Below are 23988 nucleotides of genomic sequence, written 5' to 3'. Positions count from 1 at the left end.
CCATTTTTTTGCTGGCGGAGAGTCAGAACTGTACAGAAGGAGGCCGTTCAGCCCATGAGTCCATGTCAGCTCTGTCGAGAAACCCAGTCAGTTCCATTTCCCTACTCTGTCCCAGGAACAATACTTTAGTTGTGGACTAATCAGAGCTTTATAAAGGTTGAGCGAAACTTTCTAGCCTTCGTATTGTTACAACCGGAATGGGAGGAGTGCAAGAATTATCAAGCTCCGCTACTCCACAGGCCATACCATTATTTTAAATGTTTAATTTTCTCACCAAAATGGCCAATTGTTTACCTACACTCTTTGTACACAGAAGAAAAGAGACTCTGACCAGGCTTCTTTCAAAAAAGCTCAATGATTAATTTATTATAAAACAAAAGTCCTTTTAAACAAATTTCAAGAACTGGTTGACATGATTGTCATCTGTAAGTGTAACTAACTAACCCTTTTAAACTTTCCCAGCACACACAGACAAGCGCGCACACAAACGCACGCACACAGACAAATAAAAGACACATAGGTAGTCCCTGCAGAGCCGGGTGGATGGAAAAAAACTTTCTTAAAAAGAAAAATAAATTAAAGTTCATGGAGGTTCGAAGCTGTCGGTCCTAAGTTCCCTCGGGTGAAGATGTGCCACTGGGCCCAGTAGATGTCGGGAAGTTCCCCAACGATGCTGCAACATAGAGGAGGGTATAGCTGGACCAATTCTTCCTGTCTCAGCTAGCAAGTCCAAAATTGTGCCGACAAACTACACTCAGATGAGGATTATCTAGCTACAAGTCGAGAACCGCACACGGTTTCGCAAAGCAGAGAAGGAGAGAGAGCTAGTCAGGCTAGTCTTCTGTTCTCAGTCTTTCCCCAACAAGACTGAAACCAAAACCACAGGTTCAAACTCAAGGTTTGCCTCTGCCATGTGATTGCTTTTTTGTCTTCCAGCTTTTCATTAATTAGAGTTCTTTGCAGTTCAAAACAAACAAACAACTCCTTCTCAAGTACCATATAGCTCAGGTGATTTCTTGGAAGAGGCCTGCTTGTTTACAGTTCCAAGGTGAACTTATGATCCTTTATTTAAATAATACTCTCAGGCAGTCTCCAAATGTCCAAATACTGCACTGTCCTTCCATACTTTAAAAAAGAAATATTGAGTTTTAAGAGAGATGATTTGAACAGTTCACAAAGCTCTATTTATGAAACCCAAGATCCTGTATGCTTTGTTAAAATTTCTCAATATGTCCTGCTCCTGCTCTCATGCCCACATGTCCATCCTTGGCCTGCTGCTTGGCCTAGTGATGATGAAGGAATGGCGATGTACTTCCAAGTCAAGATGATGTGACTTGGAGGGGAACTCACATGTGGTAATGTTCCCACATGTCACCTGCCCTTGTTCTCCTAGGTAGTAGAGGTCATGGGTTTGGAAAGATGCTATGGAAGGAACCATTGTAAAACTACTGCTGCAATCTCCAGAACAAATTAAACTTGATTAAAATTTCAAGTTCCAGCTTGAAGCTAAAATGAGTGATCCCCTAACCTTATGTAGCACCCTGTGCTGGGCACTTGGCGTTCCATAAACTTCAGTGCCAAATGCTGCCACTTTGCTGAGCTCAATTGTCAAGTGTCCCAGTCCTTTGTGCCAGCGACCCAAACAGTGTCAGGAACTAAGCCTTATTCTGCCCACATGTGCATCCTAGCCCCAGGTGCTGGGCACCCAGACCTCTGGCTACCATTAATGTTGGGTGCCCAGTCCTCAGGCTCCCCCAGGGTTGGGCACCCAAGCCTCAGACTACCCCCACCACTCCAACCCTGTAAGATAGTTAAGTTAAAGCAAAATACTGCAGATGCTTGAAATCTGAAATAAAAACAGAAAAAGCTGGAAAAACTCAGCAGGCCTGACAGCATCTGTGGAGAGAGAAACAGAGTTAACGTTTTGAGTTTGTATGACCCTTCTTCAGAGGGTTCTTCAGATAGTTAAATATGTTTGTAATTCTAACCAAAATACCTCTGAGGTGAAGGCATTGATGGAAAGCTGTTTTCTAGCCACGAGTCCTTTCTCTACCTCCTTGCCCACACGGGAATGTAATAAATTATTTTTTTGTTTTTCTTTCTGTGAATTTTTTAGACACATTTTTGTAAAGGATATTAATACCAGAGAATTGGAATACAACACCCTGTAACAGCACCAAGCATTCCAGGTCTGGTATTGCACAGTTAGATAGGAAATAAACCTCCCACTCTCCTGCTCCAAGAATTTGCCTTGGCCTCAACATTAGAATTTGTTCCCACTGCTGTGGGATGTGACATTTATCTATTTCCCTTGGTTGCCAACCACCAGCCATGGTGAGTTCAATTGGTAAGTTGAGGCAGTCTTACAAGTAAGGACACAGCCTCCTTACAAGTACTTTAATGTAAACTCCTGGTATTTCTAGACTTGATTTAAAATTCAATCCTGGCAATAATAAGAAGAGGTCAGATCAATAGAATACATTTCTTAAAATCCATTCATGGGATGTGGGCTTTGCTGGCTGGGCCAACATTTATTGCCCATCCCTAGTTGCCCTTAGGAAGATGGTGGTGAGCAGCCTTCTTGAACCACTACAGTCCCTGTTGCATAGTTACACCCACAGTGCTGTTAGGAAAGGAGTTCCAGGATTTTGACAGTGAAGGAACGGCGATATATTTCCAAGTCAGGATGGTGAGTGACTTGGAGGGGAACTTCCAGGTGGTGGTGTTCCCAGCTATCTGTTGCCCTTGTCCTTCTAAATGGTAGTGGTCATGGGTTTGGAACGTGCTGTCTAATGTGAATTCCTGCAGTGCATCTTCTAGATGGTACACACCACTACTGTGCATCACTGGTGGAGGGAGTGAGTGTTTGTGGGTGTGGTGCCAATCAAGCAGGCTGCTTTGTCCTGGACAGTGTCCAGTTTCTTGAGTGTTGTGGGAGTTACACTCATCCAGGCAAGTGGGGAGTATTCCATCACACTCCTGAATTGTGCCTTGTAGAGGCTTTGGGGGGTGGTCAGGAGGTGAGTTACTTGTTGCAGGATCCATAACCTCTGACCTGCTCTTGTAGCCACAGTATTTATATGGCTAGTCCAATTCAGCTTCTGGCCAATGGTAACCTTCCCCCACTGCCCCGCCCCAGAATGTTGATAATGGGGAATTCAGTGATGGTAAAGTTATTGAACGTCAAGGGGCGATGGTTGGATTCTCTCTTGGTGGTGATGGTCATTGCCTGGCACATGCGTGGCATGAATGTTACTTGCCACTTGTCAGCCCAAGCCTATATATTGTCCAACTCTTGCTGCATTTGGACATGGACTGCTTCAGTTTCTGAGGAGTCACGAATGGTGCTGAACATTGTGCAATCATCAGCGAACATCCCCACTTCTGACCTTATGATGGAAAGAATGTCAATGATGAAGCAGCTGAAGATGGTTGGGCTGAGGACACTACCCTGAGGAAGTCCTGCAGTGATGTCCTGGAGCTGAGATGACTGATCTCCCACAACCATGTATTTGTTTGAGGGAAAGGATGTAGGGAAATTCAGCTTTCCTACTAAAGTGCCCTGTGGAGTTTTTAGAGGCAGCACAGACTCCAGTGTCAGCCATGCAAATTTATTGGAGACATCGACCTTTTCACCTTTTCTACCAGTCATACATGTCACAAATTGGGTAAGGAGGAAGAAGGCTGCTCTTATTCATCCATCCAGTAAAACCCTACAACATCCAGCAGTTGCTATGTAGAAGTACAGGGACCTGTCAGTACCAAACAATTATAATGTACTGGAGGTGAGACAAAAAAGTTACAATCTTTATCTGTGTGAGCTTTATTACAGAATTCACATACTTTCTGAGATCGATACTAATGAAATAGAGGTGATGCCTTGAAGCTCAAGGCAATATTTTCTGGCCTTGCCAGCGCTGCTGACGTCCTTGATTGAATTTTTAAAAAAACTCATACCATGATTTGTTTGTGACTTTTTTCTTTTATAGCGGTGGAGATCATTGCCACCTCTTCTCCGACAGATGAGAATAAGAACCTGTGGATCATCGTGGCAGTGATGGTGCCAGTAATTGTGGTGGTTGTCATCATCACGATCTTGTACTGGAAGTTCTGTAGGACAGACAAGCTGGAGTTTCAGCCAGACACCATGAGCAATATTCAGCAACGGCAAAAGGTAAGAAACTCTGAATTGAAGCTGATAAGCTTTTTTTAATTGCGAATCTCACATGAAGGGCCAAGGCTTATAGAGCAGGGCACCAGCAAGCTTAGAGTTTGAGAAGGTGTGATGAATAAAGAAATAGTGATCAGGTGACTAATATTTTAGTTTTCTAAGGATAAGGAAAGATTGAAGGAAGTGAGGAATTCTACAGCTCTGATGAGCAATGAAGTTGAGTAAGAGTTGGCATGGTAGTTTAAACAGTGGGAATGTAGAGCAATGAACTTGAACCTAGAACAAGAGAAGGAACCTTCAGAAGATGGTTATTTGGCCCTTCTTGGCTCATCCAAAAAGGCAACAAAACAGCATTTCAGTGAAGTTAAGATAAGCCTGGCCATAATGGGGATAAATGGATGCAAGAGTTTAGAGAGGAGGAGGCTGTTGAACAATGAGCTTACTTATATCTTGCTCAGGAATGAGAAACAACCCAGAAACACTTATCTTATCAAGTGATGCAGTGGCCTCCAGGGCCCTCAGAAAATTAAGCTGAAATTAATAATTTCAAACATAAGTATCCTGTGTTATACTGGTGAAGAATGTTGAACTTCATTGGTGATGTAATTTGTGCAATGAAAGAGGAGAGAAACAAAAAAGAATAACAACAGTAGGAAGTAAAAGTTAACACTGATGTAAAGTGCACTGTTTCATAGCCAGCTGATTGAATATGTTTCCAAATGGTGTGTTTCCTCAGCATTGGTGAATACCATTTGCTTCAACTATTACATACAGAGCTTAAGTGCCCCAAAGGAGAATGCAGCCCTCTCTTACAGTGGCAATTTATCCTGTTACCTGTCGACTCTTCAGTAATCAATAATAAAAAGGATCTTCTGTGAAAGGGCTTGAGAGCTCCCTTCCAATTTAATTGTACAGGGTGTCAGTCAGAGGGATTAGAGGAGAGGAGTTCTACCTGTTTGTGAGAAGGTGTTGGGCTGAGAAGTAGTTTTGCAAATTTGAGCTGTTAGAGTAGGAATTGTGGATAGGAGTGTTGCAGTTTCAGATCATTTTATTTGGTTGACTGGGTGTCTGACAGGCACGGAATCCATCACAACATATACTGGTCTCCGAATCAAGCCCCAAAGGAATTCCCATAATTGGTTTCCATTTGTCTGATATTGAGTGCCCAAGTTCTTCCCATAGCAGGTACATCCTATTCCAAATGTAGTGGGCTTAAATACTAGTTGGCAAGAAAGCAGACTTGGGAATCTTGGGAGTGCATAGAGGGGATAAAATCAATAATCGGTTAGACAAATGCAGGATAATTAAGGAAAGCCAGCATGGGTTCATTAAGGGAAAATCATGTTTAACTAACTTGCTGGAATTTTTGTGGAGGTATCAGAGAAGGCTGATAAAGGAAACGCTATTGATATGGTGTATATGGATTTTCAAAAGGCATTTGATACAGTGCCACACAACAGACTTATGAGCAAAATTCTAGGTATGGAATAAAAGAGAAAGTAGGCACTTGGATAAGAAATTGGCTGAGTGACAACAAATTGGCTAAGTGACAGGAAACGGAGAGTAGTGATAAATGGCTGGGTGGAATCGGCCCAGATTTGCACTAAGTGTGGTAGTGGGTGGGTAAAACAATGTTTTACCCTCCGGCCGTGATGACAAGTTTTCACAACGTATCGTCCCAAACCTGCCATACTATTTATGCATTCCTGGGAAACACGCAGTTTCGATGGCGGGCGGGGTCTCATTCGCCCACCCGCCATTACCTCGCTGCTTCATCACGCTGGGCGCCGTATTTAAAGTCTAGCCACACGCACACATCTCAGTGCTTCCAACCCATGACTACTGCAGGGAAGATGTCCACGAAAGGCAAAAAGACTGCAGCTCCCAGGTTTGATGACGTGTCACTGGAATGCCATTTGGACGCCGTGGAGGCCCATCGTGATGTCCTCTACCCCCTGCCTTGGCTGCAGGACGGGCACCGGCATCACCAATTTAGCATGGCAGGCAGTGGTAGTGGCGGTCAGTGCCAATGTTCACAGGAGAGGTTGGCCATCCAGTGCAGATAGAGAATGAATGATCTCATCCATGCAGCCATGGTATGGTAACCATCTCATCACTCTAAACTCACACACTCAAGCCCATAACGCATTCACTGGCCTCTCACTCACTACCAGCTCAAGGGACATCACCACCCATTCTCACACACATGCCCTCACATGTCCATCTGGCATCATCTCCTCTAGAGACTGCCTCCTCAGTTCTCATCATCTTGAGGCCGCTTACACAGTTCAACATGTGCCCCCACACAAATCCTGGGACACCTTCCTTCCCCAGTGCAGCTCCTGTCCTGCAACCTCTTCCCTTGCCTGAGGCCACTTCTCCCCCTTCCCTAAGCAAGCCCTAGCCCTGCAGCCATTGAAAAGCCACCCACGTATGGTTAATCTGGTAGGTAGAGACCTACCCGTGAGCCCCCCTAAAAGTGATGTGGTGTTGTCTGTGAAGCTTGGCGCTGATGACTGCGAGTGCTGACCAAAGCAAGGTGGGCAAACAGACCTTGAAGCCCTGAGTGAAATGCAGCCCGGCAGATGCACGTTACTTATGTGCTGTTGTGAAACATGTCACTGTGTTTTCCCGCCGATGTGGGCAGAGATCCAGCGGGATGGGGGGGATAAGTCCAGCGGGCTGGCTTTATAATGATATGCTGATGTATTACAATGAGATTTCCAATATCTGATGGCGGGAAATGTGGCCCGTCATTGGGCTGAGCGAATGATCACAAACTGGTTTCACACCGTCATGAAACCGATCGCGCCATATTGTCCGCTTACACCACCAAACAAGCCTGACGCTGGCGGGCACGGAAAATCCTGGCTGTTATTTTTCAGCTTGGAGGAAGGTTTGTAGTGGAATTCCTCGGGTCAGTGTTGGGACCCTTGCTCTTCCTGATATAATGACCTAGAATATGGTGTGCAGGGCATGATTTCAAAATTTTCGGACGATTCAAGATTGGAAATGTTGTCAACTGTGATGGGGATAGTCTTGAACTTCAAAAGGGCATAGATATATTGGTGGTAGATTGGCCAGACAAGTGGCAGATGAAGTTCAATGCAGAGAAGTGTGAAGTGATTCATTTTGGCGGAAAGATATGGTGAGACAATATGAAATAAAGGGAGAGCCTCTAAAGGAGGTGCAGGAAGACAGGGATCTCGGTGTATACATACGTAGGTCATTGAAGATGGCAGGGCATGTTGAGAGAGCAGTTAATATAGCATATAGTATCTTAGGCTTCATTAATAGGGGCATTGAGTACAAGAGTAAGGAGGCAGTGTTGAACTTGTATAAGACACTAGTTAGGCCTCATCTGGAGTACTTTGTCCAGTTCTGGGTGCCATACTTGAAGGATATGAAGGCATTGGAGAGAGTACAGAGGAGATTCATGAGAATGATTGCCGGGATGAAGAACTGTAGCTAGGACGATAGATTGGAGAGGTTGGGACTGTTTTCCTTGGAGAAAAGAAGGCTGAGAGGAGACTTGATAGAGGTATTCAAGATCCTAAGGGGTATGGACAGGATAAATAGTGAGAAACTGTTCCCATTCGAGAGATCATCATGAACTAGAGGGCACAGATTCAAAATAATTGGTAAAAGGAGTACATGTGATGTGAGGAAAAAAATTTTCACCCAGAGGGTGTATGGAGTCTGAACAAACTTCCTGAAAGGGTGGTGGAGGCAGGTTCGATTGAGTTATTCAAAAGTGAATTGGATTGCTACCTGAAAAAAGAGTGTGTGCAGGGTTACAGGGATAAGGTAGGGGAATGGGACTAGGTGGAATGCTCTTTCAGAGAGCTCAATGGGTCGAATGGCCTCCTTCTGCACTGTAAAGATACTGTGATAGGTGTTACTGGAATTCTTACCAGCTAAAACAATACACATGGTTAAACTCATGCACTCAACAGAAGGCTTACCAATAATGTTGGTAAGCTTTCTGCTGCCTATTCAGCTATGACCCCCGGGGTGTCAGCTGTGGCTCAGTTCATAGCACCCTCGCCTTTGAATCAGAGGGTTGTGGGTTCGTGTCCCACTCCCGGAAACCAAGAACTGTGATTGTACTCGAAAGAGTTGTAACCTGTGACTGTTGATAACTCGAAAGGGTTTCACCTATGACCCACACATTAGATCATTAGGGTACAAATTAGCTGGAGTTAAATCAGAAGAATCCAATCTCTCAGTAATGAGTCTGCCTCCTCTTGAAAGTACCCAGATAATAAACCTGCTTGTGTATTGGATTACTCAGAATTGATTCAGTTTCCATTATTCACCCAATACCATCTTGGAGCCAACATTCAGTATAACTATCTGGTTGGCATCCAAAGTTCATATTCTACTGGATGAATTCTAGCGATTACATTCTGAACACAGAATATCCTTCCTCCTGTATAGCTACCTTCTGCATCTGGATGGATGATGCACTCATCGTGTTCTGCTGATTGGTGAGGTTACTTTTGCTAGCTTGCTCTCAGAAATATCAGCCTGATAAACTGGCAAGCTATCAGTTATGACGGTTCCATTTTTCTGGAAATTGTATTATCCATCACAGTTTTCTCCACAGCTGCTCTACTGAAGGTGCTGGCTGGCTTTTGCTGTAGTTCAGTTAGTTAACCATCAATTCCATGTCTAAATGACCATTTATCATGTGTGAGCGTTGTCTTTTGAGGGGAGTATCAACATATTTCTGACCCTCATTTCACCTGCTGTCCACATACATACCTTCCATCAGGGGACACTGGAGGGAGGTCAGGAGCACTTCACTGATGTCTTAAAAATTATGTTCCTGCACTCAGCTCGAGCACTGAAGTCATCATTAAACTGCAGTCTGCTGACCCATCCAAACTGAGAATGGAACCCGGGGCCTTCCCACATGATTCAATACATAATATTTCCAGTAATTAAGCCATAAGGACAACTCTTTTTCTGAACTCTCAACTGTGAATACCTTCGCTTAACAGTTACATTTAGCATAGATATTTTAATTGTTTGTAATATTTTCAGTTCAGTTTCCCTGACCAGATCTAACAACTCCCTTTTAAAGCGGCGTGGAACAACTGAATGCAAGATAGGATTTGGGGGAGTCATGTCCATGGCCTCATGCTCCAGACACAAACCCCATATTCTCAGTAGAGCAATGGTACAATTTTATATGGAATGTTTGATACTCTGCAACACTCACTTTGATAACTTTGCGAAAGCTTTGATCTACTGCAAGCATGAGCATTGTTTGCAAGAATTTGAATGCAGGGAGTCTGTGTGGGAGCTATTGTGTAACCTTGCTAGTGGGGAGTCACCTGCTAAGAAATGAAGGATAGCTGTTGTTGAATCGCTTGTAGCTGTAGAGGATGAATGTGGGATGTACCGTATTTTTGGGAGTTCATTCTGATGCCCTGAGCTTTGATGTTGGCTGTAAATATATCCACTCCAGGAGGGCGTGTGTGTTGTCTGAGGGTTGATTGTTGGCCCTTGGCATTTTAAAAGATTCTGGTTGAACCTCAGAAAGCTGTGGATAATATTATTGACAGGCCTGTGCTGAATACACCTCCCCTTTTATGAAAAGCTTCCTGAAATAAAAGAGATGAATTATGTCTGTTCCCATGGTTCTTCAATACTGAAAAATACACTGCCAGTGTGCCCTAATGCTGCCCCAGCTGCTGGACCAGCAATCTGTTCTGCCTTGTCAGGATAGATAAATATTATTCTTTCACACCAAGAATGGAAAGTAAATAATCAAGTAAAATGAATGAGGTCATAGTGCTATTAGTAAGAGACACATTTATAATGAATTGCTCTAAAAACACTCAAAATGTAAAATGACACAAGAATATATTATCCTACAATCAACGGCAGCTTTCATTTGAACTAACCCAAGTCTGTCAAAAGCAATGCATAAGCAGAGGCTACATCACACTCATTTAAATTAATCTGAAAAGCTTTTCAGATTCTTGCCACTGTCACTGTGAACTTCAAAGTCACCCATCAGGGAAACCAATTTAAATTGGCCATTAATGCTGACTCACTTCTCCAGTATCATACAGAGGAAAATCCATATGGCCTATCTTTTCTCATCCTATTCAGTGGGTGTTGCAGTCCCGTGCACAACCTTTCTAAGCTGCTAGTAAAGGCAGATATTCGGGCAGTTTCAATTCTAGGGGAATTCTACCGTGACTTCTGAAGAAATGAAATGAGCTTCAGGAGGAGGTTTTCCATGATGCATCAATAGGCATAATTAAGTTCACATTTCCTTCTCTCATCTATCCCAGTTTCTTAAGCCATCTCCATTAGGCAAACATTTTGGCCCAAAGACCTCATATTTCTAATCCTATTTTGTATTGGATGCCCTTTATTAGCAACGTTTGACAAAACATTCATCCATATTCCTCTTAACATTTATAACATACTTCACTTTCACAACCTCCCTAGGACAGTTACTTCATGGTTGCCGTGCTCTTTATGGAGAACTTGTTTCTTGAATTTGCGTTAATTCAGTAGTTAATTGATTAATTTTAAGTTTAAAACTTTCTCCCCTTCTCCGAGAGCTCCTGTTAATATTGAACATAGATCCTTCTGTTCGAGTATCTTAAATGCTGTATTAAGATCATCTCTTAAAGTTCTCTTTCCAGTAATGGAAAAATCTCTTGTATCCTTACTCTATCTTCTTGGCTTAAATTCCAGTCCCTTCGCGATGGGGGTGGGGCCATAAAATGTGTCGAGCCATTCTAAACTCCATTGACTTCGGCAAGAATGTAAGATCCCGTTGGCGTAAAATTATGCCCTAGGTGTTTAATCCCATTTACCAAATTATTGATGCTGCTCTATAGTCACTTCAAGATGGAGCTTCATACATCCCCAATCTACCATGTTTCAATGCAGAAAACAGCACAATGCCAAGCAGTCAAGATCCAGGCTGTCTCAACTCATGACTCCTCTTCTAATCTCTATGTTGTGCAAACACAGGATGAATGAAAAAGTTTTCAACGTTTAAGTTATATGAACTTCCTTCTGTTAATATAGGGGATTGGATTTTCAACATGAGGCAAAACTATAATGTACAGCCCACCAGGATAGAATGCACATTCTGCATAGCAGTGTAATCTCCCCTGTTCAGTGTCGACAGTTTCTAATTGCTGTTTTTCATGTTGTTTTATTGTGCGATATGTGCTCCTGTAAGGCAAAGTTTCAGCTTAGAGACTGCCACTCAAGACTTCGTGTGTCTGTAGAATCTTGCAGCATAGAGTGAGGCCATTTGGCTTTTTGAAAGGGACTATTCAGTTAGTTCTATCTCCTACACTTTCCCCATAGTCTTCGAAGCTTTCCTTTTCAAAAATATATCCAATTCCCTTTTGAGAGTTTTTTTTGAATCTGCTTCTTCCCTGGTTCTTTGCCAATTTCCTTAATGTGTACACCCTGGTGCTGATTCTCTTGCCAGTTTCTCCATATTTACTGTAATAGAATCTTTCATAATTTTGAACACCTATCAAATCTTTCCTTATCCTTCTCTATTGTATGGAAAACAATCCCAAGTCTCTGATCTCTCCACATAATTGAAGTCCCTCATTTATTTTGGTAAATCTCTTCTGCATCCTCTCTAAGACCTTGACTTCCTCCCTATAGAGTGGAGCTTTTATTCCAGCATTAGGTTCTATTGCAAATGGCCACTTTCAAACTGAGACCTGCAAGTTAATCAGAATTCTGTCCATCTGTCATTGGATACCTGTATTTGATGGCTTATTGGCATATTATTTCTGTTGTAATGTAATAATGAATGTCTTAGACTTGCTTCCTCCGGTCTCATGTGGGACAATGGGCAGCAAGATTCTGCCACCGACTCTGGTCCATCGTAATTTCTTTCACTCTAGCCAAGGTGTTGTCCCGTTCCTTGAAGGCCCTCCTTAAATATATTTTGCCAAGTCGTCTTTGGCCAGCCTCATCTTTTTCTATCTGGTGATGTCCATTCTACTGCCATCCTGGTAGAGCGTACGTTCAGGAGGCGGAATACATGTCTCTATCATGGTATAGTGCAGGTGTTTCAAATCAGTTCTCTGTAGCATGTCTTTGTTGCTGATGTTGCATGTCCATGTGATACCCAGGATCTTATGTAGGTAATGCTGGTGAAAGATGTCCAACTTACATGACACCTTTGCTGTCCCCTTCCATGTCTCGCTGCCATAGATTGCGGTTGGTACTACTATAGACATATTGAGTCGCAGCTTCATGGCCTTATTGACGGGGTTGGATGCCCAGACCATGCAGAGCCACTGGGAGACCCATACTGTTTTGCCGATTCTTGTGTAGACATCGATCTCTACACTGCCCTCCCTGGCCGCATTGCTTCCGAGGTAGGGGAAGTGGTTGACATCCCCCGATGTTCTGTTGCTGGATGGTGATGGGAGGGCAGGCATCGCTGTCTCGATCTTATAGCAGCTGATGCGTAGACCAACCTTGGCGCCACTGCTCTCAAGCCTGGTGGTCATGTCTTGGAGCCTGCATGATTCTTCAGCCAGCAAGACAATATCGCTTGCAAAATCCAGGTCCGTCAACCAATGGTGTTGCCATGGGATGCCACAGAGTCTGCACCCACCATTACCTTCCTCAAGATGAAATCGATAACCAAGGAAATGGGGAGAGTATGCAGCTTTGCCGCACTCTGCGATGATGTTGAAGAAATCTGTGGCGCCCTTGCTGGTCTTGATGCAGTAGCTGGAGTTGAGGTATAAGACTTTCAAGATGTTAATGTACCCAGCCGGGATGCCATATATCTTGTGATGTACCTGAGTGACTGCCAATGGATGCTATCGAAAGCCTTTTTGAAATCAATGCAGTTGATAAAATGTGGCTTTTGATATTCTAGGCTCTGTTCTATGATGTTCCTGAGTGTAAAGTTCTGCTCGCAGCATGACCTGTCACCCCAGAAACCTGCCTGTTCTTCATGAAGGGTACTGTCTACTTCTGCTTTCAATTTGTTGAGGAATGCTATGCTGGAGACCTTGCCAGATACTGACAGCAGTGTTATGCCCCTCCAGTTGCAGTCGCTGAGGTTCTCTTTCTTTGCTTGACGATTACTCCTCACCTCCAATCATTCGGGACATCCTCCACAGTCCAGATTTTGTTGAACAGGGCAGTATTCTTCAGGCTCTTGATGGCTCTTTGGACCTCTGATCTGGCAATTTATCCCACATTGATGTTCAGCTGTTGAGGTGTGGTGCTGTCATTGAACTGGAGCGTGAAGATGGGGCTGGGCTGATTGAAGATTTCCCAAAAGTGTTCCATCAACTTCCCTTCTGCTCCTCATCCGTTAATAGCATGCTACAGTCCTTGCCCTTGATTGGTACAGCGGTGGTATTAGGCAGTTCCTGTACGATCCTGGACCTTGGAGTCGTTCTGATTTGCTGTTGCTTATGCCTTCCTAACTTTTAACATTCTATCCTTGTTTTATCTCTTCCACAGCTGCTCTTCATGGCTTTATTCAGTCTTGTGTAATTCTTATTGTTGTCTTGTCTTTGTCCAGTGTCCTTTTCATGGTTCCTCTTGATCTTTGCCATCTTTCTTTCATCAGCCAAGTTCTGTGTTAGGTCAGTGATCCATCATTTTTTTGTTGGTTCCTCTCCTCTGCCCAATGGCGACTCCCGCACTCTTTAATCCTTCTTTTGAAGGTTTCCCACTGTTCCTCAATGTTGCCTGACTTCATTCGTACTTTGAATCTGTTGGAGAGGGCCAGATGAATACTATCCAACGTGCTCTTGCCCTTCAGTTTCTCTGTTGCAAATGGCCTTTTTGACTTAATGGGTGTTGCGTTCAGCTTCAGGTGGATCTTGCCTAACACAAGATGGTGGTCAAGATCCTACAGCAGGACCTCGATATATCCAGATAGCACAAGCGATTTTCTCCATCTGCTGCTGATGCATATATTGTCAGTTTCCTTCAGGGTGTTACTATCTGGAGACTTCCATGTCTTTTTATGGATGTCCTTGTGTTTGAAGAACCCATTGCTGTTGAGGAAGGCCAGCAGACACTCGCCATTTCTGTTGAGCATGCTTGCTGATCTGTGGACTTGCTTATATTGTTTGGTGCTCGCCAGTTGCCATCAAGCTGCATTGAGGTTACTGATCAATCGCTTGATATCATAGCTGGGTACGTCCTCCTGCATGTCCTGCAATTGATAGAATTCATCTTCCTCCTCTGTGCCTGGCTCTGTTGGTGCATAACCTTGCACAGCAGTGACTTTAACATGCCTTGTGTGGAATATGGCGGTGATGATGTGATGATTTACTGGCTTCCACTCACGAAAGCTTGTGCTGAGCACCTGTTGAGTATAAGGCCAACTGTGATGTTCCTCTTGCTTGAAGTACCGGATCGCCACGCCCTATTGCTAATTCACCCTTGGCCTGTCCAGTCGCATCTCATTGATGCCCAAGATGTGAAGTCAATAGTTTCTCATTTCACATGGTACCTGGGAAGTGTTCAGGCATTCCAGATGCCAATTCTGGTGAAAGTTTTGGCTTGGAAGATTGGGATTGTCAAGGATCGGAGTTCCTTTTGACTTTTATCCAATCCCATCATACATACACTCTCAAATGTGCCATCCTTGCTTTGCTGGTATGGCGGCTACTTAAGAGCAGGAGTAGGCCATTCAGCCCTTCGAGCCTGCTGTGCCAAACAGTAAGACCATGGCTGATCTGTTAGTGGTTTCAACTCCACTTTCCTGTCTGCGCCCCATAACTTTTGGCTCCTTTGTCTCTAGGATCATAGGACTTAGGAGCTACTTGCTGTTTCTGTAGTGGTGATGGGTTTTTACAAGGTGAGGGTGCTAGCCTCACGCCCAGCTGTCCTTTTCAAACCAGGCTTGCGACTGGCTTTGGCAGAGTTACCAGCCCTGGAACTGGCTTCGGTGGAGTTCTGCAGTAACAGCAACATTTTACTTTGGGTTTCTAGGGCTTTTTTGTTTGGGAAGGTAGGGCAGGCCGGGAATTTATCTGTATTTACAGAGCATGCCCTGGGAGTGCATCGGTCATTCCAAGAAATCCTGAAGAAAGTGTCAATCGTTGCATTATTTCCCCTTGAGTGTATAAATAATTGGAGGTTGTCTGCAGAAGTGTGTCAGTAGTTGCAGAGAGATCCCCAGGAGTGTGCCAATTGAAGTTGTTTCCAGGAAAGTCCCAGTTTGCAGAGGGTCACCAGGATTGGGTCCCTAGTTGCTGGGGCTCACCAGGAATATTGTCCTGAATGGCAGGCGGTCACCATCGACACCAGGTTTGACACCACCCAGGCCAAAGCAGTCCACTTGATTGGCACCCCATCCACAACCTTAAATGTTCACTGTTTCCACCACCGCGCGCAGTGGCAGCAGTATGTACCGTCTACAAGATGCACTATAGCAGCTCACCAAGGCTCCTTCGACAGCACCTTCCAAACCTGCAACTTCTACCACCTAAAAGGACAAGGGCAGCAGTTGCATGGGAACACCACCACCTGCAAGTTTCCCTCGAAGCCACACACCATCCTGAATTGGAAATATATAGCCGTTCTGTCACTCTAATTGGGTTAAAATTCTGGAATCCCTTCCTAATAGCATTGTAGGTGTACCTGCAGTACATGAACTGCAGTTGTTCAAGAAGGTGGCTCGCCACCACCTCAAAAGCATTTGGGGATAGGCAGCATATGCTGGCATAGCCAGTAACACCCACATCCCATGAACGAATAAAAAATAATCCTGGAACTCCCTCGCTAACAGCAACGTGAGTGCACCTACACCACATGGTCTGCAGCACTTCAAGGCAGCGGCTCACCACCACCTTCTCTAGGGCAATTAAGCATGGGAAATAAATATTGATCTTACCAGCCACACACTCATCCCGAGGACGAATTAGAAAAAAAGTTGTAGTGGTATTCTAGACATGTGCCAATAACGGCAGGGACACACCAGGAGTGTGTTAGTAATTGCAGCAGTGCTAATTAGACATAAATGTTGGCTCAGACATGAGGATGAACTCTCCTGCTTTTGTTTTCATACAGCCACCCAAGAGGTGGAAGACAGGATCTTGGTTTCATGTCCGATCCAAAAATTAGCACCTCCGTCAGTGCAGCACTCCCTTAGGGCTGTGTTGGAGCCACAGTTTTGTGAAAAGGGATCAATTAGAACATTTTTTTAAATGTAAAATTCATTGCAGGGGAATCCAGGATACCCAGAAGAACATCTGGTAAGCAAATAATAGAATTCTGACTGAAGTTTGTTGCAAGATTGGTGCAAGGTTAATCTGTAACTGGTCTGAGCACAGAAGACTGGACTCTGACTAAATTCAACTAATGACTAAAACTAAACTTGAGATTTGGCAATGATTAATAATGTCTAGGACTGAAAGAACACTCAAAGTTGACGGTGAAATGATGGTTGTTATCACCAGCAATTTTGTCTGATCACCTGAATCCAGTTGATATGGAAGTATCCAGAACATGAACTTGGCAGCTATAGGGCATAATGGGGAGAAAATTCCTGGTCAGGACCTTGACTGTCAAAGACACAACACTGCTGATTTTATTTGCTAAACTATGTTTTGCTTCAGTAAATAGCCGATTCCTTCATTTTAAAAAAAATGGGAACAAATGATAAAGGATAAGTAAATAATTGAACTGATGAAATTAAGTTTTGGTTCTTTCTCTCATACAGTGATCAGTGGCTCACAGCAATATCTATAGCATGAGATGTGTGCCAGAGGAAAGGGAAAATCATGGCTAAGAACTATTTTCTTTCAATATTGATATAGATATAAGTTCCCTCCTCATTTATATGGGGCGTCAAACAAAACAAATGCCTCTGCACTTGGACATACTGAATTCATCAGGTGAGCATTGAAGCACTTGAAATTAACTTGAGTACTCCCCCGTGTACTGTTCAGCCCAGTTTCAGCAAGAAGGTAGTTGTTCGTAGTAGTTTGTAAAATAGATGTTTGCTGTTTGGTAGAAGATTTTCAAAAATTTAAATTTTGTAAGTGGTGCTGAAAATAATTAGTGCTGTGTTTTAGAGTTGATATTGTTTTCATGTGTAAAACTCCACTGGAGTTTGGAAAGGCGGTGTAGCTCTCCTATTAGCCAATGCATAAAGGCCTACCCTGGTATTCTACTGAGTCAAAAAGTTGAAAGTACTCCAGGTTTGGTCTTTGACCTCTCCTAAGTTCCCTATCTCTGCTATGGAACTGGCTGGTTTGTGATATTTGGCTTCATTGTGGACATCAGCTAAGACCAGAATTAGACTTAGCAGCAGTGGTTTCCAAGGTCGAATAGTTTGGTGAAACCAGCTGCCTTGGCTTATGCTACAATATGACCATTTAACAAGGTAATGGAGGGCTTGTGAAACTATGCCCCAGCAAGCAGTCGATGGTTTCAACTGAGAAAGAACATTTTAAAAGGGAACAAAATACTTTGTATCCATCTAAACACCCAGTGACCCAAATTGTCCAGCCTTAATGGAAAATGGTGCTTTTTTACATCAGCGCACTCTGTATGTAAGCCACACATTCATTTAAAAAATGGACCAGAAATGAGAACTGATTTACCTTATTTTAACAGCAGGCTGACAATATGACCTGGTGGTAGAACATCAGTGCAGGATTTCAAATGAGAAAGTGCTGCTTGTACATAGCTGAAATGGGCCAGTGTGAAAAAGATTTTTGCTGGAGACTACCTCAGCAGTTTGGTATAATCTGGATATCGTCTGAGCTCAGATCCCTATTGTGTCTTTAATAACTTGGGCTGAGGGGATTGTGACATGCAGGATGTGTTCTGAATGCATGTTATTCTGGTGCACAGGAGTAATTGGACAAGCAGTCTGAAAAATGTGGCATGTTCCAGAATAGAAAAATAAACCAAACTGGGATCAAAAGGAAAAGCATAAGCTGGGATTCGGGTGGTGGGGGGGGAGTATTGTTTCAAACATACACCGAGTCCTTCAGGATCTGAAAAAGGAAAGGCGTGTTAATGTTTTTAGGTTGAGACCAGATTTGTTTGTTTACAGATCCCTTCAAGATAGCTACTTCCTCCAGCCCTACCTCCACCTGCTCCATGAGTGACAGAGCCTTTGACTATCACATTCCAGTATTATCCCCCTTTTTCCCAGACCCCTTGAGAATGAGAGATCCATTCATTTAACTTAATTATAAAGAAGGTGGGGCGCTGATTGACATTGTTAAGTTGTGGGGGTGGAATATCTAATGCAGCAGCAGAGTTAAAGAGCTGCTATGCTTTAAAGGGGCAGACATCAGTTATTTAGTTGACAAATGCAAATTCCCAAAGCCAAGCGATAACCTCCTTGTTTGCTGAGTTTAAGGTGATTAGTACGCCACTTAGTCTGTAAAGGGGACGCTCCTCGGAAATGTGCAGCATTGTTTCTCTCCACAAGTGCATAAGGGGTTTGTGTTGTGGCCCCAGCGGTGGAGGTTGGCTGCACAGGCGCCCTAGCCTGTCCTGAAACACTCTCGCAAGGACCACTCTCGCTGTGGTAGTTCAAAGCCTGCCATTAGACAGATGGTGTTTGTCACAGGGAATTTATTAGTGGCCCATTAGTGCAAACCTTTAGTCCACATTTTGGGAATAAACTGCAAATGGTCGCTCTGGAATTTATGAGAAGTAGTTGGAGAGAATCATAAAGCAGGACATCTCACTTCTTCAATCAAGAACTCTCTCTCCAAGTACCATTCCCTTGGAGGGGGTTGTCCATCATGGACTTCCATTTTTTTGATTTATGTTGGTCCATGATTATGCTTAGCAAGGTATTGCAGTGATTTTCCGTTGTCTTCTGCAGTGTAGCTGACCAGGAGACTTTCCCACCCTTACTACCTGATTGGCCACATTATGTATGCACCTTCTGTGGCCATCAAATCATGGAGTGGGACTTGAACCCAGAGCTTCTGGTTCAGAGGCAGGGACACTACCCACAGTGCCAGAAGACCTCCTTCATTAAACTTTTTAATCTCATTTTATCTCAATTTCAGCTTCTGACTCTGTCCTGTCTGTATTCACCATATGGGGGACTGACTGGACAGTACATTCACTTATTTGTTTCTATGAGCTGACTTCAGTCTGCTCATCACAGGGTGTACAGAGGTGGTGTCCATTAGCAGGGCCATGGCAGGAAGAGGTACCTCTTGGATACAGAACCTGTTTCTTGGGGTTTCGTAGACCCAGATATCCGTGGATCTCCAATTCCTTCTGTTGTAAGTAGGCCTTGTCCTTGGTATTGTAGTGTGATTGGTGGAGGTGTACTGCCCCTTTGGGTGCACTACTATGTTATAAAGGTCCCTTTAGTTACCTTCAGCACCAACTGTAAAATCAAACAGGCCTGAGTATAAATTACATTTCCAGCTAAAGCAACTGCAGGTATGTGGGAGAGACAAAAGAAACATCGTAGCTGAGATCACATGCCCACAGTTACGTTCTTTCTAAGATATGAGCATCTGTGAAGCATAAGAACATGAAATTGTCCTTCCCAATATATATTTTAATGAACAGAAGCCTAGATATAGGACCCCACCAAGGTTGTAAAGGGCAGGAGAGAAGACTAGGTAAATTGGCGAGCGGCGATGAGAGTAAGAAAGACCAAGCAGATGGTGGCCGAGAGAAAGACAGAATATTGAAAATACTTTTTGTACTGCGGGCATTATAGAACATCTATTGTTTAATGCAACTCATTAGAGGCTTCCTTTAACGGCATGATGACATCTGTAACACCCACCCTAATAGACCATCACATTTGCTTCCTCAGCTGCAAGTGCCAAGTGTTAAAGGCTTTGACTTTGCCAAGCAGCATATTGGACAGCATGGTAAAGACGACATACTGGTTATCCACGAAGGGCTTCCACCTCCCCCAGCAAAAGACGCCACACTATCTGAGAATGGTGATGTGTCCAGTCCTCAGCCTAAGGCAGCCAAACTCTCCAAGGGCCTTCGACAAAGAAGCAGGTGAGTAGACACCATTACCCAGAGCATCAAAGACATGGCAGCAGAAAAAAATTTGTTTTTTACATTAAAAGCAAATAAACTGATTTGAAGTTTCAGTGGGTTATTCCTCTCAATATTATATAAATAGAAATGAAAAATGGTAAATTGTTTCAAGCAGATTTGCCCCTGTTCAGAAGTCTAACATTTAGTTAGAACAAATGCAAAACTAGGTCTCTCGCATGTGAGGACTTGGTGATGAGGAAAGATGGAAGAAACATGGGCTGTTCGTTCTGAAAGATGGTTCAGAGGACATTAGAGAGGAAATTAAGATTGGCAAACTTGGTTGTTAAGAATCTCCAATTTCTGCTTTTTATTTGTGAAGTGCTTCTGTTTGAATTTCCATCTGCAAGTAAGAGTTTGATGACATGACATTTAAAAACAGTGCCCCCCCCCCCCCCCACCAAACGCCCCACTCATCTGCCTAGTGCAATGAATAAGGTTTTGCACCTTCCTTACCTGGGAAGCTGTTTTTTCACTTGCTCCATGAAAGGAGGCAACAGCACAAGAGCGTGCAGTTTCTACTTGGTGGCAGGCTTCCTTCAAGTGCAGGACCGCAATAATGAGAATTATGTAGCCAGCTATGATTTGGCAAGGCTTTCACTGACATACAGGGGATGTTGTTGGACCTCAAGTACTAAATAATGCATGTGTCTGCATAATACCCCAGTAGCAGCAACACCAACTTTTTTTTTCATTCTTTCATGGGATGTGGGCATCGCTGGCTAGGCCAGTATTTATTGTCCATCCTAAATGCCTTTGTTCAGAGGGCTTTTTTTTTTAAGGAGTCAACCACATTGCTGTGGGTCTGGAGTTACATGTAGGCCAGACCAGGTGAGGACAGCAGATTTCCTCCCCTAAGAGACATTAGCGAACCAGTTGGGTTTTTACAACAATCGGCAATGGTTTCATGGTCATCATTAGATTTTTAATTCCAGATTTTTATTTAATTCGAATTTCGCCATCTGCTGTGGTGGGATTCAAACCCAGGTCCCCAGAGCATTACTCTGGGTCTCTGGAATACTGGCCTAGTGATAATACCACTATGTCACCGCCTCCCCCAACTTATATCTCTAATGCCTTTAACGTAATGAAACGTCCCAAGGTGCTTCACAGGAGCATTATAAAACAAAGTATGGCACCAAACTACATAAAGAAATATTAAGCCAAATAACCAAAAGCTTGATCAAAGGCTTTAAGAAATGTCTTAAAGGAGGGGAGTGAGTTGGCGAGCTGTAGGGAGTGAATTCCAAAGCTTGGGGTCTGGGCAACCAAAGGCATGGCCACCAGTGGTGGAGCAATTGTAATTCGGGATGCACAAGAGGCCAGAATTAGAGTAGTGCAGATATCTCAAAGGGTTGTGGGGCTGGGGGAGATTAGACAGATAGGGAGCGGCAAGGCCATGGAAGAATGTGAAAACAAGGATGAGAACTTTAAAGTCAAGACATTGCTTGAGCGGGAGCCATTGTAGGTCAGCGAGCACAAGGGTGATAGGGCAACTGGACCTGCTGTGAGTTAACACATGGGCTGCAGAGTTTTGGCTGAACTCAAGTTTACAGAGAGTAGAATGTGGGAGATCAGCCAGGAGTACAATGTAACAGCAGAGCTTAGAGGCGTGAATGAGGGCTTCGGCAGCCGGTGAGCTGAGACAAGTGAAGCCTGGCAATGTTACAGAGGTGGATATAGGTGATCTCAAATGATGACACAAATATGAGGTCAGAAGCTCATCTCAAGAACATGAGCAGAGTGTGCCATTTTGCCCCTTGAACCTGCTCCACCTTTCAGTAAGATCATGGCCGACCTGATATAGCCCTCTATAACCCTTGACTACTTTGTCAATCAAAAATCTATCTAACTCAGCCTTGAATATATTCAATGACCCAGCCTCTACTGTTCTCTGGGGAAGAGAATTCCACAGACTTATGACCCTCTGAGGAAAAACAGTTCACCTCATCTGTCTTAAATGGGAGACCCCTAATTTTTAAACTTTGTCCCCTAATTTTAGACTTTCCCCACTAAGGGAAACGTCCTCTCACCATCAAGTCTCCTCAGGGTCTTAAATGTTTTCAATAAGATCACTTCTTATTCTTCTAAACCACAATGAATAGAGGCTCAACCTGCTCAACCTTTCCTCCTTAAGCTGAACCCTTCATCCCAAGATATTAGGGTCAAATATAACACCAAACAGACTAGCTTAACCTCCAACTTTTGGGAATGATTTTGGGAGTTGGCAACACGTTCAAGGACTTGAGATGGACAGTAGTCTGCAACCATGATAACATAGCAACTATTGCACCAGTCCGTGATGTTAGCACTATTTGGAGGAGCAGGTAGTTGCTGAGGGACCAGTATTGAAACCTTGACTTTTAACACCAGTTAGAACCCTTGCACCCAGGCACACAAAGTATGATGAAGCTGCTGCTTCCATTTGGATTCTGATAGGGTAAATGGCTGGCATGTTGAAACAGAGATACTATTGTCTGAATTAATCAGTGGGCTTCTGCTTTCCAGACCTGAATGGTGTCCAGAATTATTTGTGTCCACTGTGTGCAGTTGTGTTTTGCTAAAGACAGAGGATCCTATTTTGCCTAGTACCCTTTGCATATGGCATGCTTTCCTTGAACAACTTGCTGGACCTAATGCTCTAAAGAAGGGTCATACAGACTTGAAATGTCAACTCTGTTTCTCTCTCCACAGATGCTGTCAGGCCTGCTGAGTTTTTCCAGCATTTTCTGTTTTTGTTGCTGGACCTAATCTTCACTTTACTTAGTACAGTCCCTGCCTCCCCCCATTCCCCTGTTTTCAAAGGTGGTGATTGATGATTTTGACAGGTAGGCCATTCCCTGTGAAGTAATTGTTTCTTTCCATCATTACTCAAACTGCATGGTGCTCATTATGATGACCATGTATTTATGTAGGGACAGTCCCTTGGCCTCAATTAAGCCAATCATGAAGACCTTTTCATGATGATCTCCAAGCCTCTGGAGTCAGAAGTGAGAGCCTTCTGTAAATTAGAGCTCTTCACTTCCTCACTCCTGAAGTGGCAGCTGTATTGTTCACACATTTGTTGTACTGTAATTGTTGAACGTTAGTGGAACCTGAATTATCCACCATCGTGAAGGGAGATATCCCACTTGATAGGCATCATCTGACATAAACTTGTTGCTCTGATTAGCCTGTTTAGATTATCTGACTACCTCTCCTGGAATTTTTATGTAAAACATATTCAATTCAATTCGAAGCATCCAATTGAGTTATAGTGGTTTATGTGAAACTAGTCTAGTTTGCTACAACAATCCTTCTAGATAATAGAGTATGGATAATTGAGGTTCCACTGGACATGTAAAATCAAAAATCAGTGCGCTGCCTAAAAAAACCAGTGTCTGTTTGTGTAGAGTTTCACCGTCAGAAGCTGAGTCCACAACCAGTGAACGGTCCAGCGGGAGAGAGTCCATCGAAGATATTCCTAGACCCCCTGCAACTCCCACTGATGGCAATAGACACACTGTGATCAGAAATGGTTTGTATCCTCTCACTTATTAGTAGCTGCAATGTGAATCTGTACATCATTTTTTTGTTCAAAATATGATCATTAACGGGTGAGATGGTTTTTTTTGGTGCCATTACTACTTGTCTCAGGTTCAAATTCTGATTTCAGCAGTGGCTGCTCATTCTGAACTTGGCTTTGTGCCTACCTGCAAAATGGAGTTGTTTCACCTTAAATTTAAGCCAGCCCCTTTCCTGTCTGGATAAGTGCAATGCCATCTGTCTCCCAGTTGAGC

General features: G+C 43.6%; 1 protein-coding gene across 4 annotated transcripts in view; it reads left to right on the top strand.

Annotated features, from left to right (window-relative positions):
* The window catches only part of LOC144696785 (UPF0606 protein KIAA1549), a 303163-nt gene that overhangs the window by 230192 nt on the left and 48983 nt on the right, over positions 1-23988 (top strand). For all 4 annotated transcript variants that reach the window (XM_078568519.1, XM_078568518.1, XM_078568517.1 and 1 more), the window contains exons 10-12: positions 3990-4174; positions 19974-20170; positions 23602-23726. In XM_078568519.1, coding sequence (XP_078424645.1) covers positions 3990-4174; positions 19974-20170; positions 23602-23726 — 507 coding nt within the window. The remainder of the gene's footprint in view (positions 1-3989; positions 4175-19973; positions 20171-23601; positions 23727-23988) is intronic.

The sequence above is a fragment of the Cetorhinus maximus genome, chromosome 22, assembly GCF_964194155.1.
Source record: "Cetorhinus maximus chromosome 22, sCetMax3.hap1.1, whole genome shotgun sequence".
In the NCBI taxonomy this organism is placed as follows: Eukaryota; Metazoa; Chordata; class Chondrichthyes; order Lamniformes; family Cetorhinidae; genus Cetorhinus; species Cetorhinus maximus.
This window is presented reverse-complemented; position numbering and strand designations above follow the sequence as displayed.